Source organism: Gavia stellata, chromosome 1 (genome assembly GCF_030936135.1).
Source record: "Gavia stellata isolate bGavSte3 chromosome 1, bGavSte3.hap2, whole genome shotgun sequence".
NCBI classification, from domain to species: Eukaryota; Metazoa; Chordata; class Aves; order Gaviiformes; family Gaviidae; genus Gavia; species Gavia stellata.
Window position 1 is genome coordinate 126,275,129 of NC_082594.1, and position 18,223 is coordinate 126,293,351.

At 41.7% G+C, this 18,223-nt stretch overlaps 1 protein-coding gene across 1 annotated transcript in view; it reads right to left on the reverse strand.

Annotated features, from left to right (window-relative positions):
• The window catches only part of CFAP44 (cilia and flagella associated protein 44), a 49,305-nt gene continuing 31,082 nt past the window's right edge, over positions 1-18,223 (reverse strand). Inside the window, exons 23-36 of the mRNA XM_059822719.1 lie at positions 17,870-18,000; positions 16,734-16,927; positions 16,192-16,357; positions 15,063-15,240; positions 10,579-11,082; positions 8,945-9,148; positions 8,300-8,495; positions 7,218-7,328; positions 5,584-5,714; positions 4,322-4,438; positions 3,176-3,377; positions 2,304-2,464; positions 814-948; positions 1-279 (exon numbers count right to left, since the gene is read on the reverse strand). Of these exons, the coding sequence (XP_059678702.1) occupies positions 1-279; positions 814-948; positions 2,304-2,464; positions 3,176-3,377; positions 4,322-4,438; positions 5,584-5,714; positions 7,218-7,328; positions 8,300-8,495; positions 8,945-9,148; positions 10,579-11,082; positions 15,063-15,240; positions 16,192-16,357; positions 16,734-16,927; positions 17,870-18,000 (2,709 nt within the window). The remainder of the gene's footprint in view (positions 280-813; positions 949-2,303; positions 2,465-3,175; positions 3,378-4,321; positions 4,439-5,583; positions 5,715-7,217; positions 7,329-8,299; positions 8,496-8,944; positions 9,149-10,578; positions 11,083-15,062; positions 15,241-16,191; positions 16,358-16,733; positions 16,928-17,869; positions 18,001-18,223) is intronic.

Genomic DNA, 18,223 nt, shown 5'->3' on the forward strand with positions numbered 1-18,223 from the left:
TTAAGGGACACTTGGACCATTAGTTACCACTTCTGGTGTAAGACCAGGGAATGTGTCAGCTGGTGTCTCAGAGTCCTGTGGTGATGCAGGCTGTAGAAAGAGGCACCCGTCTTTTCTGCTAAGGAGAGCAAGTTCTTCTCTTAAGCACCCATCTTTTCTGCTTAGAAGATTGATTTCTTCTCTTAGGAGGGCTGTGTCACGAGCCATGTGCTTGAGCCGCGACTCCAGCCTGGCCTTCTCTTTGATGTCAGTAGTTTGGGTGCCCTGAAATTCTGCTCCCTGTAAGGAGAGGAAAAAATAATTTCTATAAAACATGGGAGAATGAACGGTGGAAATTTATTTCAAGTAGGAAAGTTAGGCTTTCCAAGAAGCAGGACAACTTCATGACTTCTCCACTGCTCAGCCAGAACTACTCAGAAGTCAGAGTGAGGGACCATTAATTTAGACTATCACAGGTGACTGCCTTATTCCCTAATACAGAGCAAAGAAAACACTTTAATTCACTTGGCTGTTTCCATATAACAAAGGAATAATTTGGACCTGCTGCAAGACATTTTCTAATTAGAAATGAGTTTGTTTCAGTATTAGAAAGCAGCTAAGTAAGAAATTAGCAGAGAAGGTAAGGTATAGCCTACTTCAGGCTCACCTCATTCATCTCCCTTTCTAGAAGACCTGGAGCAGCCAGTCTGCCTGTGCCCCTAGGCAGTATCAGAGCAGGACGTGAGACCAGAGAGCTGGCAGGGGCCAGATGAACCCTCAAACATTGCTGAACAGTCCCAACCCTGCATGCAGTACAGCGGCTAAAAGGCTTACCAGATCATTCTTGAGCGAATCCAGCTTTGTTTCAAGTTGCTGCTTTTCAAGGCAGAACTGGTTCAGCTGCTGCAGTTTGCTGGTGTTTTCCTTTGTCAGCTTCATTAGCTGCTGCTGCAGGGCTAAGATTCTTTCCTGGAAAGATATATAAGTTTGAGCTGGGATGAGAGAGGACAAAAAGCGTGACGTGGGGAAGAAGTGCTAGGCACAACGTAAGTGTCACAGAAGAGAGGTAAACAACAGACTGCTCCTGCATACACCACCTGATCCCACAGTACCTTTAGTGCAATCTATCTTTTTATTCTTTTTAATATTGCAAATGCCTAAGTATTTAGGTAAAGCAGTTAGGCAAAAGTGTGGGGAAAGAGAAGACCGTTAGGTACATAGTACTTCTGTATGTGTGCTACATATGTAGCTGGTTCCTACACCTGCCACAAGCCAGCATAGAAGAGGAACAGAGAAGGCTGGAACTACAAGTTTCCACTTCGAGATTTGGCTTTCATGTCCAAATCCAGAGGGAGGACAGGGGTTCTTTGCCTAGCGACAAACACAAGCCAACCAGGAGAGCAAGGAACTGCAAATCTGCTTCAACACTCCACTTCCCTGGCAATGTGTCATGCCGCACAAACATGCGTGGCCAGGACAGCTCATTGCAGACCTCCTTGTGTCCTTGCTGACGTCAGTTAGGAAAGCCTTGAGCCAGATCTGGATGTGCGCTGCGTTGAAGGATACTAAACCCACTTCCCTAAGGAGCAGTGCATACCCATCAGCAAGGCAAAGCCCAGAATGCGTTGCCAACTGACCTGAACAGGAAAAAGTAGAAATCACAAAACAGATATATGTATAAAGGTGCTGATGTGTTACTGCTTGGGAAGTGGGGGGGGAAATCTTAAGTCAGTTTAAAACAAGAGGCATGATACTTGCTCAAAGAGAGATTTCTCTCCTGACTGTTTTCTAATTTTTCTCTCTCCCTGTTTTTAAAATGGCAGCATTCTGTAAGGGCAGCACAAGAGTGTGGCCTGCTTGCACCAGAGTAGCTGAGCCTTAGGCCCCCCGATAGAGACATGCACTTTTCAGTCTGCACAGATTAGTATCCCAGGCATGAGCCAGGGCTGCCCTGTACTCAAATAGTTTATCACCAAAGGTGGTGGGAGGAGGCAGTAGGTGTCAAATGCCAGCTGAAAACCAAAGGAAAGCACTCTGGAAGAACTTCACACAGGGACTGAAGCAGAAGGACACGTGTGAGGAAAGTAAAACAAAAAGGTCATCAACTATCTCCATGAGAAAATAGGATGTGCGTCAGCAACTGAAGCAGAGGTAGGAATGACGGTGGGAAATGGGAGTTGGACATTATGGTCTATTAATGACAGGTGAAAAAACCCAAACATGTACATGTTCACAAAAGGTTTTATTGTAGTTATTCAGCCCCAGGCAAATGAAGCTTTAACAGATCATAACACATATGCCCTCCTCCTTTTCCTGCTCCTTACCTCCCACTGTTTGAGTTCCTGGGAGTGCACATATTCTTTCTCCATTATTTGCACTTCCAACTCTTCCACACGTATGTTAACAGAGTGTGCTTGAACCGCTTCAAAATCAACCAACCGGCCAAACTTCTTCATCATCAGATGACTGCACTTCTCTTCCAGTCCTAACAGAAAGGGCACGGCACAAATGGCAGCACTGTCATTCATTGGTTAATAAGAATTTCTGCCTTACCCCCAGCTCTTTGTTTGAGCTCTTTTGTATTTGCTCTGTAATAAATAATTCACACAAAAACACACAGAGCTCCCAACTGCATATTGCCGTTCGTCCTTGCGCACGACCGTGTCCATGTTGTCACTAAGGCACACTCAAGCCAGTCCTACTCAGCCACTCCCACACCAAAGGCTACATAGGGCCTCCGCAGGTTTGGTGGTGCTGGACACAGCTTTGCGTTTGGTTCTTGGGAAAGTGAGTGTTTCAAATGGGGCTTGTTTTGTTCTTATGTTACACAGAGGAGGAAATTGCCAAAAAAGCTTATGTGGCTTTGGGGAAAGTACTTTTTTTCCTAGCAGTTCTGCTTTACAGCCAGAAATAGCAATCGTGTGTCTTGACTTCCAGTGTCTCATCTCAGTCAACTCTCCTTGTATTAAGTTCCCAAATTATTTCACACAGCCTAATGACTCTGCAGTGCTGGAGAACTACCAGTACTTCATCAAAACAGTCCACTTGATCTGCTCGTTCGGCTTTATTTTTTGCAATAACCAGCTGTGACATCTGGGTGAGTGTAAAGACAGACATCTGGCGAGTTACCCACACCCAGCGAGGGGGACAGAATGAGCACTAATACGCTGTGTTGTTCAGAGCCTCCATTACTCACGTCGAATCTTTATCTCCATCTCCTTTTTGTCCTGGACAAGCTGCTTATGTTGCTCCTGGGCCTTCTTATAGATCTCTCTTTGCATTATCTTTTCATTACGTAGGTCCACAATTCTCTTCTGCAGATATTCTAAGGACTGGTTGGTAAATACCAATGCCTGGGAGAAGTCACTGGGCATCTCCCCATTAACCAAGTACTCCACCTGCGAGAAACAGCCATAAGCAAGGCTGACTTTACTTAGTAAGGGTGCTGGTGGTCTCTCTGGATAACAAATGTGTGAGCATTAAGAGAACTAATGAGCGAGGTAATAGTAAGCATGGGCACAACTCTCACGTTTTGGGCCAGGGAATCACTACCACTCAGCAAAGCTCAAAGACTACTTAGAGCTGTGATGACTGCCTACGTATAAAGCTGTCTACCCTTCTATGGCACCTGGAACAAAGGGGGAGTGAGGGACTTCCTGTCGACTGTACTTCAGAATGATCTGGGAGCTGCAGGATTGCACAGTCAGGCCTTAAGACTCTTCTGTCTTCATGACCAACCTTTTAATGAAGGGAGATAGAACAAATGGAGAGAGCTGGGCTTGCCTCAGAGGTATATAAGCCAGAACAGGCAGAGGCCTATATTCTCTTTCTGAGGACAAGATTCAGCCCAGATGAAATAACAGTATGGTCTTGAGTTTTCTTCTTCGTTTTCTACTTATCATCCCTGTGCTAACAGCTGTGTAGATGAATGCCTTGCATCCAAGCCAGCATTCTTGAATTGGGCAAAACTCCCATTAGTTTTAATAGTTTGGGGGCTTTTTTAGTTTGGTTTTTTGCGGTGGTTTTTTTCCAGGAGAATATGAGTAGGTATGGACCTGAAGAAAAATGCCATGCCAAACCTACCAAACACTTGAAGACTATGCACATTTCAGCAATGGGCCGACCTGCCTGTCCTTACCTCTTTTCTGTCAGTGTAAGAGTAGAGAAGGAAAAAAAAAAATAAAAAAAATCTAGAGGAAATAGAGGAAAGTTTAATTAATGGCATTTCACGCCCAGGAGACTATGGTGAATCAGGAACTAAGGGCCCCAAAGAACAGTGACACCATTGTTTAGATGTACGTAGGCCATTCTGCACCTGCAGATGCACAACATCTTGAATTACCTGATGGAGTTTCAAAGGCACAACTACACAGAGCTCATTCAGTCTCTGCTGCTTTTCCCACTGAAAGGTCTCCAGTTCCTTCTCTGTGGTGTCCAGACTGGTTTCCAGTACTTTTCCCTGCAGAAAGACAAAATTGTGGACAAACAAAAATCCTGTAGTACTCAAGTACATAAGGCAGCAAAGTTCTGTGTTAAGAGTTCCTGAGTTCCTGATCCAAAGGGAAAGAAGTATAGAAAAATGCGCTTTTTTTTTTTTTTTTTTTACATACTACGATAGATGAGTTTCATAGGCAAACACGAGGCTTATCTACATACTCAAGCAAGATTCCATCCTGAATACCTCTGTACACATGTATACTCATAAATGCCTCCTTGGTAGAGAAGCCCTGTATGTATCAAGAGACAGCTGCTTTGTTTAGTGTCTAAAACACTTCTAGATCTACAGAGCCCGCAAGATATTTGTTATTGTGTTATGCCTGGAAATGCTTATTGATTCTGCATGAGAAAGAAACAATTCAGACTCAAATGTCAGACCCCAGGGTGAATATGTGGCTGCTGGCACTTAGGAAAGCCTTTAAAAACTAAGCAAAAAATGTTGTAAGTTAAGCATATTTGATGGAACATTTTTGAGACACAATAAAAGCAAGACTTGCATAATGTTATTTTGGCAGAACTCTCTCTCTATCCCGGATAACCCTTCAAATTACGATATTTTAGAATTAATATAAATCAAGTATCTTGATGAATGCAGGAGCTCAAAAAAGCTAAAAGGAAAACTTGCACCAAGTGAGTGTATTCAATGATTACTACGACAAAGAGCAAAAAGAAATAGATGGAAAAATAGCATTTTTATGCATTTATTTTAACCTGCATTTGTGTTAGGACAACGATTCTTTAATATCTCCATCCCCATACACATGCCCAGAGGACAGGCCAGGCTACATCAGGTGTCACATCTGAACCAGAGAATCCAGTTTCTGCTGCTGCATGATGGTTACACAGCTGGGAAGGAACTGGACCTAAAACCTGGATCCAGCCCCATAGCAGCTAAGGTTGGACCACCTTGATTTACCCTTTTCAGGAGCACAGGTGACCCATGTTGAGCTGCCACCTGCCTCTGTGCTACCACAGATATCTCTACCCAAACTGAGGCCTCTCAAAGGGTTAGAATTTTGTTTTGAAATCTTAGCCAAAATGACTAGCACAACATTTTCACTGTAATGGAGCCAGCTGCTGCTTGCTAAGAAGAAAACAGTACAATACCTTTTTGGCCAAGGCATTATATTTCTTTCTGAGGTTAGCAGCAACTTTCTTCTCCTCTGTTAAAGCTTTCTCAATGTCTAACCGCTTCTGCCGCAACTGGATGGTGTTTCGGAAGAGTGCCTCATTGCAGTCTGAGAAGGAAAGAGTCAAAGAATAGCTTCGTTTCATTATGACTGTACTATAGTTACAGGCTTAAGCCAGTAGCTTCTCCTACTGTGCACATTGCCCAGCGTCCCCCATAATAAGACCATGCTCTTGGTTCCCTAGAGCTTTCTCAAACATAAACCACATGGGCCACGTTCCTCCATGAGGCGATGAATGTCTTGGATGGATCTTTTTTTCTTTACATTCAGTCAAGACAGTTTGTTTCCAGAAGTAAGACGAAATGCATCAAAGCCAATATTAAAGCCAAGTGCTCAAAAGTTAGCTTTTGTAAGTAATGCCATCCCAGTAATTAATACATGTTACAGTATAATCTTCAATTACGTCAACATGCAGTTGTTTATCCATAGCACCCTTCACTATAAAGGATGAACCTGCTGTAGGGATCATTTATAGTTCTATTTGTAAACGAAGCTGTGGTTCATAGGACCTGTTTCATTTGTTTCATGGTAAGGAAGAGCTATGAATTTCTAACGCAGTGATGTCAGTCATATTAATGAAGTCAGCTTTATCAACCCAAATCAGTGGGCATAAAAAGAGAGTCCAATAAAGGCAAAGAAAATTACACATAAAGAGACAAATATGAAGAGGCTAATGCAACATGTAATTTCCCCATTAAATTAGTAATTTGGACTTTTTCAATAAAAAGTAAAAATCCTCTTCAGTTCTTCCCAATATTTCATTGAAAAAGGAGATGAATGAGGAGTTAATAAAAAATTCAATTTGTGAAAATGATGTTAAAATTCAATTTTTAAAAAAATATGATAAGGTAATTTGTTGGTAAGTTCTAACTGAAAATAACGCAGTGTTGTTATATGGTCATTGACATATCACTCAAAGATTTGTTTAAAAACCCCAACACCCTAAACTAGTTAAACTCATACAAAAGAAAAGGCGGGTGTGTGTGTGCTTGCCTTTGTTGAATGAATGACTGAAGAGGATTTTGCAAAGTAAAGCTCCTCACTTTTCAGCTAGCCGTAAGAGAGCAGCCTAGCAATAGGCAATTGCTGCATAAATCCACGAGGTGGTAACAAAGAGCTTAATTTAACCCCACGATAGGGTCCCCGCAGAATTTCCCTGAGCAGGGATCCAGCTACGCCAGGCAGCAGTTTCCCAGACAGCAGCTACAGCCTCGCTCCAGCTCCACTCCTGAGAGCAGCGGTTTCTCTCCAGAAAACAGCCGTGAAATAGTGAATGGTTCTTTACACAAAATAATTAATTCTTAGCGCTTAGCTAAGTTTTATTTTTCCAAACTTTTTAATTAGGGTACCTTATACTACCAGTGGTTTCATTATCTTCACAGAGATTTCTTGGGGAGAAACACTGCACTCAGGAGGGGTACACATATTCTGGCCCTTAATGGCATTAATATGCAGTGAATAATGAAAAATTCTGTGTTTTCTTTTTAAACACAAAATATTGCCCCTAAAGCTAAACAAGTAGTCAACCCAAGGAAATGATAGCTTAGGTACTCTTTGGGCAAACAGAGTCATCAAAGACTTCATCTTCAGATCCAGAATTTTCTTCATCAATCCCCAAGCTGGACTCTTCATCATTCTCCTCTTCATTCTCATCTTTTTCATCTGGAAGAAAAGGACAGTACTGCTGGCTTCCAGAACACCCCCAGACCCACTAGCTGTGCATTATGGCAGTGTGCTGGTGAACACAATCCAAATAATCCACAAAATATCACCCTGGTAATATGTGGATCCAGGCACCGTGTGCCTATTGCATTGATTTGATAATTTCACAGACAGAAAACTAAACAAAACAAAAAACTGAGGGAGAGAGATCACCTAGTACGGCCAAATGCACAGACACGGGCCCATTTTTGGGACTTCCTTCAATAATCTTTCCTCTCTTTATATGTGCTAGGAATTTAAACCTTGTAGGTTTACCATTCTACTACAGAGATCAATCAACCAAGCAAAATACACAGAGGCACAAAACTGTCACAAAAGCATCACTGTCGTCTGCACTTTTTGCTAATTGTGTCCCATTTGAAATCAAAAGCCAATATTTTAGCTCGGTAAGACTGCCTAGCCTTAAGAGTTTAAAACCAAGTCACTAAGATAAATGAAATCTTTTCATAATATGTTTAGTCCTGTGACTAATAGGTGATTGCAGATTAGGTCTATGATCTCTCATTAGTCAATGGACAGATTAAAGGAGAATGTAATGAACGTGGCAGACTAATCACTTATCCAGAGCTCCCATTGGTACAGCATAGGAAGAGCTATTTAAAGCTTTGCCCCTTCTTCATACCAATTATCAGTCCTCAGTATTGACTTACAGGAAGTAAATTGCAGGAGCTGTCATCAGATCAAATGTAGTCATGTTAGAAACTGAATTACGCCATTGTTAGCATTCAAAATGGTTGCCACAGAACATGGTTCGGTATATAAACAAATCTGGGTATGTCTCATCTATGGTTTTTTGAATCGAGTTCAGTGTTGCATGTACCCAGGGCTCCAGCTAGACTGAGAGACATTTACTTGACCACACAGAAGTATGTGTAACAAATCCAGAAACCAAAGAGAACAGTATCTCCAACCTGCTTCTCGTCCAACTTCTTTTTTTTCCACGCACTTGATTTTCTTCTTCAGAACCTTGGTCAGAAAATGGGCAAACTCATTGTTTTCTCCAAGGGATGCTTGGAAGTTGGCATAAAGAGCTTTCTTACATTCCTGGAGCTTTGCCATCTCACACTTTCTGTCCTCCATCTGTGCAAGGTAGCTGTTCAGTTTTGACTAAACAAACAAAAAACCCACTTCAGTTAAAAGGTAGCCATACTTCAGTTACACTTCAGTTAAAAGGTACATGTGTGTGTATATAGGATATATCCGTGAAGATCTGGAAATGCAAAACTTGACTTTCTCTCTTTAAAACCTGTGCTCCAATCAAGCAAAACCTAGATGTATGTTCTTAAATTTAAGTATATGATTTGTCACCGATTCCACATCATTAAGTACCTATTAAAATACAGCTGTTAAAACTATGAAAAGATTAACTACTGAAGTTAGAAGTAACTATCCTAGGTTGATCATCAAGAGTTTCTTGTTTTCCAAAATTTAGCACTAAATGCTGGATCAGTGCTAAAACGAAGCAAAGAGACGCTGCCATTTACTTTATGGCTTGCTTTTGTTTCAAGCCATGCATTAGTGGTACTGTTAAATCCGGAGACACATGGCCTACTTACTTGCATAGCCTCCTGCTCGCTGAGGAGGGTGCTAACACGCCCCTGGAGAAGGTTCTCATGTTTCTCAAGGTTCTTCAGGATAAGCAGCTCTTCATACCACGTAATGTAGCGCAGGTCAGCACTTTTCATCTGCACATCCAGCTTCAGCTTCTTGTGACGGAGAAAGCGAAGTTCAGCGTCAAAGTTGATCACCAGTGCATTGACCTGGAGCATATGAGAGAGGCAAATGAGGAACAGGGAAAGTATTAGGAGTGGAGCTAAACATGTAAAGCTAGAGAAAGGAGCAGAAGGGTAAAATTCTCTCTGCTGAATCAACAACTTGCCCGTGCTATTTACTACGGATTACTGAAGCGCTTAGAAAGACGAAGTTAACCCCAAATGTGTCTTTGTTCTCAGCACAATAGTAAAAGAACCACCAGGGCTTCACAGGAACGTTTCACTGCATCCCACTCCACTCCAGAAGTATTTTACTCTTCAGAGAATGTTTTACAGTAGCCTGAAGTAGTTTATGTAACAATCCCAGATGTAGCAATAAATACATGTCTTCGGCCTTGACAGACTTCTTTCAGAATACCCGCCAGCTCTTCTCTTAGACATTTACAGTTAAATCAGTACTAGCAGCTGCCAACATTAACTTATACACATGTGATAGTCACAGCAGCATTTGGTTATCCTCTCAAAACCTTCACACACATGAACACAAGGGTGTCTGTGTTGGGGTAGACCAAAGAGTCAATGGCCAATAGCAGAAGTTAGAAAAGGTGATAAGAAACGTAGTAAACTTGAACAAGTGGTACACCTCTGGCACGCTCCTCTCTGTACCCTCCTAAACTCTGACTTAGGGACATCCTGAGCTTGAAGTGGTGTATTTGTATATTTCAGCAGCTTTGAATGGATTTTTCTTCCTGAAATTTTCTTCATCAAATTGTAGCTTTCCCCACATCCTAATGCTGAGTTCCAAAGCTTAGTTATTGTCGGATAGGAAAACTATTTCCATTTGCATGTTTCAAGCTTTCTACAGGACCATTTCGTCTGATATCTCTCCTTCCTTTAAAAGGCAATTCCCAATGTCCTTTTCTATGCTATTCATAATTTCATCACCTCTGCTACAACTCTTTCAGTTGCTGTTTTTCCAGGCCAGAGATGCTTTATCCATTTAGATGTGCCTTTTAAAGAAGCGTTTCCATGACTAAGCATTTTGGTTACTCTCTTTTGTACCTTTTCTAATTCTACAAAATCATGTTTGAGACCAAAGGCTCAGGACTACAGTTATTTAAGAGCTGAGAACATCATGAATCTACAAAGTGTAGTGATGCTCCTTTTTTTTCCCTCTTTGTCACTTCTCAAGTAATTTCTAACATTTCCCTTGTCTTTTTAGGCCACTAAGCTCATGGTTTCATAAAACAATCAATAAGAAATCTAAGATTTGTTTTTCAAGTGATAGCACACAGGTCACAGTTAGGGATTTATACTGATTTACACTGTAAATTTGCACCAGATAGCAGTTTCCTGAACTTCGGAAAGGCAAGAGTAGCTGCAATCCTGAGACAGAAGGAAGGGGTTTTGGTTTTATTTCTGAGGCAGTGGGATTGTTCAATATGAAAAAAAAAACCCAAAACCTTTTGATTTCCTACCTTTTTAATCAAGGTCTCCTGCAAATATAGGTTTTTTATCTTCTCCCTCTTTAAAATTTCCAGTTCCATTTCTGTTGGCTCTGCCTTCTCGATCTCAAAAACCTTTCGCTGCTCTGTGACCACAGATGATTCTATTTTCATCGGGCGTGCACCTGCAACCTGTGCCACGGGGTCAACCTCCTTAATGGAAGGAACTCGAAGAAACCCATGCCTAAATGAATGAGATGAGAGAGACCCTTCCAATTGTTTCTGGAGCTTTGCCTTGGCCTCCTGCTCCTCTTTGAACTTCAGGAGGATGTCACTGTCATACTCAAATTTTTTTTCTGGAACCTCATCTGGGTGTAACTGAGGGACCAGGGGAAGAGGGAGACATTCTGATAAATCCAAGGCTGCCTGTATAGATTTCAATTCTTGCACTAAACGCTTGATTTCATCAATAATAGAAACCTTGAGATCCCGCAAAGACATGATCTCTTTGTTCATATTCGCTTTCCTCTTATGGATCTGCAAAAGAAAAACAATATTAGTAGGATTCCCTAGACTACATGGTATGTAGTCTTCCCCAACACAAGTAATGGTTAAGAGGTTTGTCATACTGACTTTCCTTCTTTCCATACTAGCTTTCTTTTCTGTACCATCTCCACACATTAGCATTTTTAAACAACTGTCTTTCAGTGTGTGGTTTTAAAATCTTTGGAACCACCCTTCTTCCTCTCCTTCACAGCAAATAGCAAAGGTGTAAGAAGGGAAACGCGGATTCCCCATTCTCTCAGTTCCTGACTTGAGAGTTTCCTGACATGAGATGTTGAAGCAGTGCAGAAAAGAGACAGAGGCTGTGAAAATAAGCCTGAGTTTTAGAGGATTAGACATTTGGGCTGTCTCTCATTAAATACAGAGAGTATCTCAGCTTTGATCTATGGCCCTCTTTTCAGGCATGTGGTACAAATAATAACGCTAACAAAAAGACAATTAGAACTCTTTTAGTATTTTGTAAAGCAAGCAAGACAGAAGAAATATACCTGAGAGGACCTTTACTGTACACACTACTGAATGCACAGCTGTACAGAAATCTAGACTTCTTTGACATAGTCATTGAAACAAAGCCATTATCTCATATAACCTCAAAGATACTGAAACAGTCCTCCACAAATGTAGGTTCTGGAAGGCAGATGAGATTCTTGTCTTTTATATGTGATAGTGAAGCTGAAATCACAACTACTGCAGGTGGTTAGAAGTGGAACAAAGTTCTGAATTTTCAAAGTATAGTAGATAGAGGTATTAAGACCAAGAAAGTAACATTTTGTCAGATGCTTTTGGATTTCATAAAAGCCACTAGATGTTCAAAACAAATTCTTTCCAGGCCTTCTAGCAATACAGAGTCCCAAAGTCAACTCAGAAGACTTCAGCATCAGCTGAATATTTTTTTCTCCAACTCAAAATGAAGATCCACTAATCTGAAAAATGACACTTATATCAGATGTAAGAGGTGGGAATTAAACAGCCAAGTGCAACAAAACCTATTTCTAACAACTTGTTTGCATCTTGCTTGGCCTGTAGGCAGACCTCAGTAATAATTCTATATTCAGAATTCAGTAATAATAATTCTGTTCAACATCATTAATTATCTGGACAATGGGGCAAAGTGTACCCTCAGCAAGCGTGCTGATAATGCAAAACTGGGAATAGTGGCTGATAACACCAGAGGGTCGTGCTGCTGTCCAGATGGGCAGGCTGGAGAGAACATAGAATCATAGAATCATTTAGGTTGGAAAAGACCTTTAAGATCATCAAGTCCAACCACTAACCTAACACTGCTAAGTCCACCCCTAAACCATGTCCCTAAGTGCCTCATCCACACGTCTTTCAAATACCTCCAGGGATGGTCACTCCACCACCTCCCTGGGCAGCCTGTTCCAATGCCTGACAACCCTTTCAGTGAAGAAGTTTTTCCTAATATCCAGTTTAAACCTCCCCTGGCGCAACTTGAGGCCATTTGCTCTTGTTCTATCACTTGTCACTTGGGAGAAGAGACCAGCACCCACCTCTCTACAACCTCCTTTCAGGTAGTTGTAGAGAGCGATAACGTCTCCCCTGAGCCTCCTCTTCTCCAGACTGAACAACCCCAGTTCCCTCAGCCGCTCCTCATCAGACTTGTGCTCCAGACCTCCATTGCCCTTCTCTGGACACGCTCCAGCACCTCAGTGTCTTTCTTGTAGTGAGGGGCCCAAAACTGAACACAGGATTCGAGGTGCGGCCTCACCAGTGCCGAGTACAGGGTCATGATCACCTCCCTACTCCTGCTGCCACACTGTTTCTGATACAGGCCAGGATGCCGTTGGCCTTCTTGGCCACCTGGGCACACTGCTGGCTCATATTCAGCCGGCTGTCAACCAACACCCCCAGGTCCTTCTCTGCCAGGCAGCTTTCCAGCCACTCGTCCCCAAGAATGGGCTGACAGCAACCTCATGAAGTTCAACAAGTGGAAGTGCAAAGTCCCGCAGCTGGGGAGGAACAACCCCATGCACCAGTACATGCTGGGGGCTGACCAACTGGAAAGCAGTTTTGCAGAAGAGAACTTGGGGGTCTTGGTGGACACCAGGTGGCCCACGAGCCAGCAATGTGCCCTTGTGGCAAAGAGGGCTAACAGTATCCTGGGCCACATTAGGGAGTGTTGCCACAGGTTGAGGGAGGTGATCCCTCCACAGCACTGGCGAGGTCACACCTGGAGTGCTGTGTCCAGTTCTGGGCTCCCCAGCATAAGAGAGAAATGGTGCTACTGGAGACAGTCCAGTGAAGGGCCACTAAGATGATTAGATGATGACTGGAGCATCTCTCGTATGAGGAAAGGCTGCGAGAGCGGGGAGTGTTCAGCCTGGAGAAGAGAAGACTCAGGGGGTATGTCATCAATGTATATAAACACCTGAAGGGAGGGTGCAAAAACGATGGAGCCAGGCTCTTTTCACTGGTGCCCAGTGACTGGCAAGAGGAGAAGGGGACAAACTGAAACACAGGAGGTTCCCTCTGAACATCAGGAAACACATTTTTACTGTGAGTGTGACTGTGCACTGACACAGATTGCCCCGTGAGGTTGTGGGGTCTCCATACTTGGAGATATTAAAAAGCCATCTGGACACGGTCCTGGGCAACCTGCTCTAGATGGCCCTGCTTTAGCAGAGTGTTTGGACTAGATTACCATCAGAAGTGTCTTCCAATGTCAATCATTTTGTGATTAGGAAACGCTGTATTAATTTACTCTTTTCACATGAAATAATGATCAAATGTAATCTAACATTAATATATTTGGCAGAAAGCTCTCTGATCTTTATAAAAGAAAACAACCCTATACACCAGCCACCTGAAGTAACTGGAATTATCCATCTGTATAAACCTGGAATTTACAACAAGAACTATTCCCTTTGTTTGTATTGGCTTGTCCTACTGAGTTAGGTTAATCACTGGGTTTCTGGTAACATCAGCACAACAATGAAGCACTGGAGCCGAAGCATGAGATTAAAATGATCCAACAAATCCCCTGAGCCTGTAGCATTGCTTCTTTAATGCTTAGACCTCGCTACCAAAGCAACCCAGCCTAGAGAGTGCCTGAGATTAGGCAACTGGTTCATGAGGATAAGACTGAAGAAGATTAAGGACCACTGAGAGTACAACTTACATTTTGCCAGACAAAGATAAACCATGTAGTGAAGAGGCTGCTCTGCTAGTAAGTGGGGCAAGAAGTATGCCTTCCTACCAAAAAGCAACTAGACAGTTCCAAGTTCAATATATTTCTTATTGTTCTTTTAGCTAAAGAAATTTGACACTCTTTTGCACTCTAGCCCAATAAAATGAAAAACAGTTCCTATGAGAAGAACAATGAGGGGGAAAGAAGTCAGAAGGAAAGCAACAAAGGTACTGCAAAACATTTGGGCTTCTTGTGTCTTTGTGGTTAAAAGACATGTGGTAGCTGTAGGAGTCCTATCACAGAAAGGTGGCTCCAGAAAACCTGGTTTCTCAGGAAGATTCCAATGCTCAATACCCAGCAGCAGTGATTGCCAAAGTGCAAATAGGGAGAGGACACACTAGAAACACCTGTCTTTGCTCACATCCCCATTTTTGTAAAGGTATTTCATGGCAGAGGTTATTTAGCTCAGTGTTTTAAGGAAAGCATACCAGTTACTAGATGATAAGACTTTTTGAAGAATTCAAAAAGAGAGATGTTCCTGCTGAAGTACTAGAAAAGGAAAATTCTCATTTAAAAAGAGCCAGCTGAGACTTATCTTGGACTGATTCAGGTTTGAGTTTGGTGAAGCGCTAACAGTTCACAAAAGAAAGGCTGATCGGTAACTAAAACTGACTCAACACAGTCAAGGCCTTTTCCCACATCCACTTTGATTTCCTTTCAAAAAATTTGTTCAGTGACTAGTACACTGTCCCCCCCCTCCCCCCAAAAGGGGGAAATACACACATCAGTGAATCAGTTCACATACCAACACTTCCAGGGATGTAAGCTGCATCACCTTCTTCTCAGGGTTCATACGCTTGTGTTCAGGAACTCTGTAGTTAGTGGCAGTCTTCAGCTTATAACATCCCATATTTTCCTGTGCTTCTCTGATGTCCTCAACATCCTTGGGATTCTCATAGTCATCACTAGGTTTGCTCTTGTATCTGGTAGATACAAAACAAAGCAGAACTTTAAGACAGAAAGCATACAGATGAACAAACAGGGTCATTTCATACCTTCTGATTTCTGCAGCAAGGCTTGGGAGGTGAGCTAGGGATCAAGAATCACACACCTCTTTTAGAAACTAATGGCTACTTTGAGAAGAATATCCTTGCCCATTTGAACGAAAACCTCAGATTATTTTTTTCCCAAAAAAACTCTTATAACATAGCTCTGCCATGGGACAGGTTAAACCTCTACACTTGAACTGAGTTCTGGGTTTAGCGAGAACATGCTGCTCTCAGTCTCAGGGAGCCGTGTGTCAACACTCTGCCAGCCTGCAGCACAGAACACCTGATCCTGCTCTATATTTTTAAACACTTAATAATCTTAAAAAGCCTTGTATTCTGACTCTACATTGGTCCCATTCCCCATCATTCATCTCCTAATGAAGAACTTCTGTACTTCCATGAGCATTCAAAGATGTCTTGTCCCCCTTTCTTGCCTCTCAAAATAAAGACGGGCACGGAGCGTGAAGGCCTATCACAAACACTCACGTAATGGCCGTGATGTTAGCAAAACCGACCTAACCCAGCTGTTACAGCATATGCTCTATGTGGTGCTGGTGGGGTTAACTGAGAGTTGACTGTAATGGTCTAGGTGTCACTCAGTCATGATCGATTTAGACACCTTTTTACTCCCTATCTGAAGATGCAGCTACCTAGCTGAATTCAAGTTCTTTAATATTTTAGAAGAACCATAGAAACTAACTGAAAGATTTTAATGCTCTCTTGAGACTCAGAGATCCATGAAAACTCATCTATTTTAATTACAACTATTAGGAATATAAAAAACTAGGCAGAGAGATTATAGTGCCATATGACAGCTAAATAGCATTACTTGACCTCAGACAAGAAGCAGAAATAAAAGGGCACAGAGTGCAATTCAACACTCACAATTCATCCCACTCTGCCTTCCTCTTCATGATCTTAGCTTTCACCTTGTCAGATTTCTCAACAATTCTTCTGATTTTCTCATGCTTGCTTTCTATATAATGTGTCGTTGGCTTTCGGACCTCTGACGTCTTCAGCTTTTCAGCCTCACCCTCGAAAATTCTAGCATCTGGACCAAAAAATAACCATGTGAAGATGTAAATACCATGCAGCACAGTGCAGTCCCAACTACTGGAAACCCCCTAGGACGGCTCCTGTAGAGCTGGTGTCAATCAGTATAGTTCCACTGCAGTGGATGTTCTGAACGTAGTCGGGTTCTTTGACTTGACTCTTAGTCACGTTCTACCCATGGGGTTGACAGACAATTGCTGACATTGACTTAAACAGGGATATCTATGTATGTGTGGTACTATGTACATAGGTACTAAAAAAACCTCATACCACAGTTATATTTCTTTACCTTTATCTAAAGAAATTATAGAGGTGAAAGACAGAAATCATATTACTGATATGATTTAAATGGCCATCATGAGCCCTATGCGTACGCCTTGTCTCTCTGACGATCTCCCTTTTTTCTGCTTGTTTCCATGCCCGTTTAAGTATTGTTCTCTTCCATGATGGACGTTCCTTATCTTGGTAGTATTTCTCAGACATTGCTAGAAGTCTGTAGGTGGAAATCTGATGATTGCTTTGAATAGCATGAACAACAACAGTGTCAAATTCCAGTGAGTCCCGAAACCTGAAAAGCCAAGTTAGACAAAACTGTCTGATGTCAGTAGGCACAACCTACCATTTTTCCTTGACCAAAAGGACATGAATATTGTAGTTTACTTATTACATATACAATCATTACATGTAAATTCAGAAGTCAGTAAGTAAAAGCATGATGACATCTGACACTATCTATTGACTTTTATCCAATCTAGGAATGGAGATGCTCAAGAACAAACATATTAACACCTCCCCCAATATTGTAACTTACACCACCTTCTTTATGAGAATATCTTTCATCTTCCATTAAGGACTGATTAAAAACTTGTTCATTCAGGTCTTTTTCCCAGTCACACACTCTGTGAGCCTAAGGTGGTTTTGTTACTGTGTATTATTTCTATTGTGTATTTATTTTTAAGAATTCATCTTTTGCTATATACTTAGACTTAAGAAAACCAACCCAAAAATGCACCTCACACTTAAACTCATGTTCTCCAAAAAGTTCATTTCATAACTTTAAACTGTATAGGGAACATTGTGTTAGCAATGACACTAAAATATCTGACAGACATGCAACATGCCTGAAAAACAGGGGTTAATTTCGTAGGTTGTTCTTCAGAGTTCCAATAAGAGTTCTTGGTTCTTACAGAATTTAGTGGCAAAAACCCAAGGAAACTTAGTCTCAAAAAACCCCACCAGTTTTCTTCCTTGAAACTACTTCCTTGTTTTGCATATCTGAATTTTTACCAAAGATTCAAAAGAAGTAAGCACATCCAAATATCAACATATACTCTTGTGTATGTTCCAAGTAAAATAAGAACAGAATCATAATAGAACAGAAGAAATATTGATTATATGAGGGGTGAAAAAAAAAAAAATCACATTCTTTTTCCTTGTGCCAGGTACAATTTCATAAATGATAAGCCCCATGCAAGGTCAGAGGGAGAAGTAGAAGAAAAGTAGTACTTACTGATTTTGTAGTTTCTGCAGTCCAATCAAGTGTTTCTCATGCTCCCAAGCCAGCTCTTTTTGCACTAACTGGATTCTCTGTGCTGTCTGCCTATCCAGCTCCTCAAAGATCCTATGGTCCATCTCATACTGCTGCAGAAAGGCAGAAAACCCAGCATCATATTATCTTGGCTACTAGGTTTTGGTAATAAATATTTTTCCCCAGGTGCCACAGTTCCATGCACATCAACACAATCCTTTACTTCAGGAGATATTCAGATCTCCACAGAGAATCACATTTTTCCCAAATGGCACAAATCATCAGCTGTGATTCAGAAGTCCCAGCAAATTATATATTCATAGAACTACCTTAATC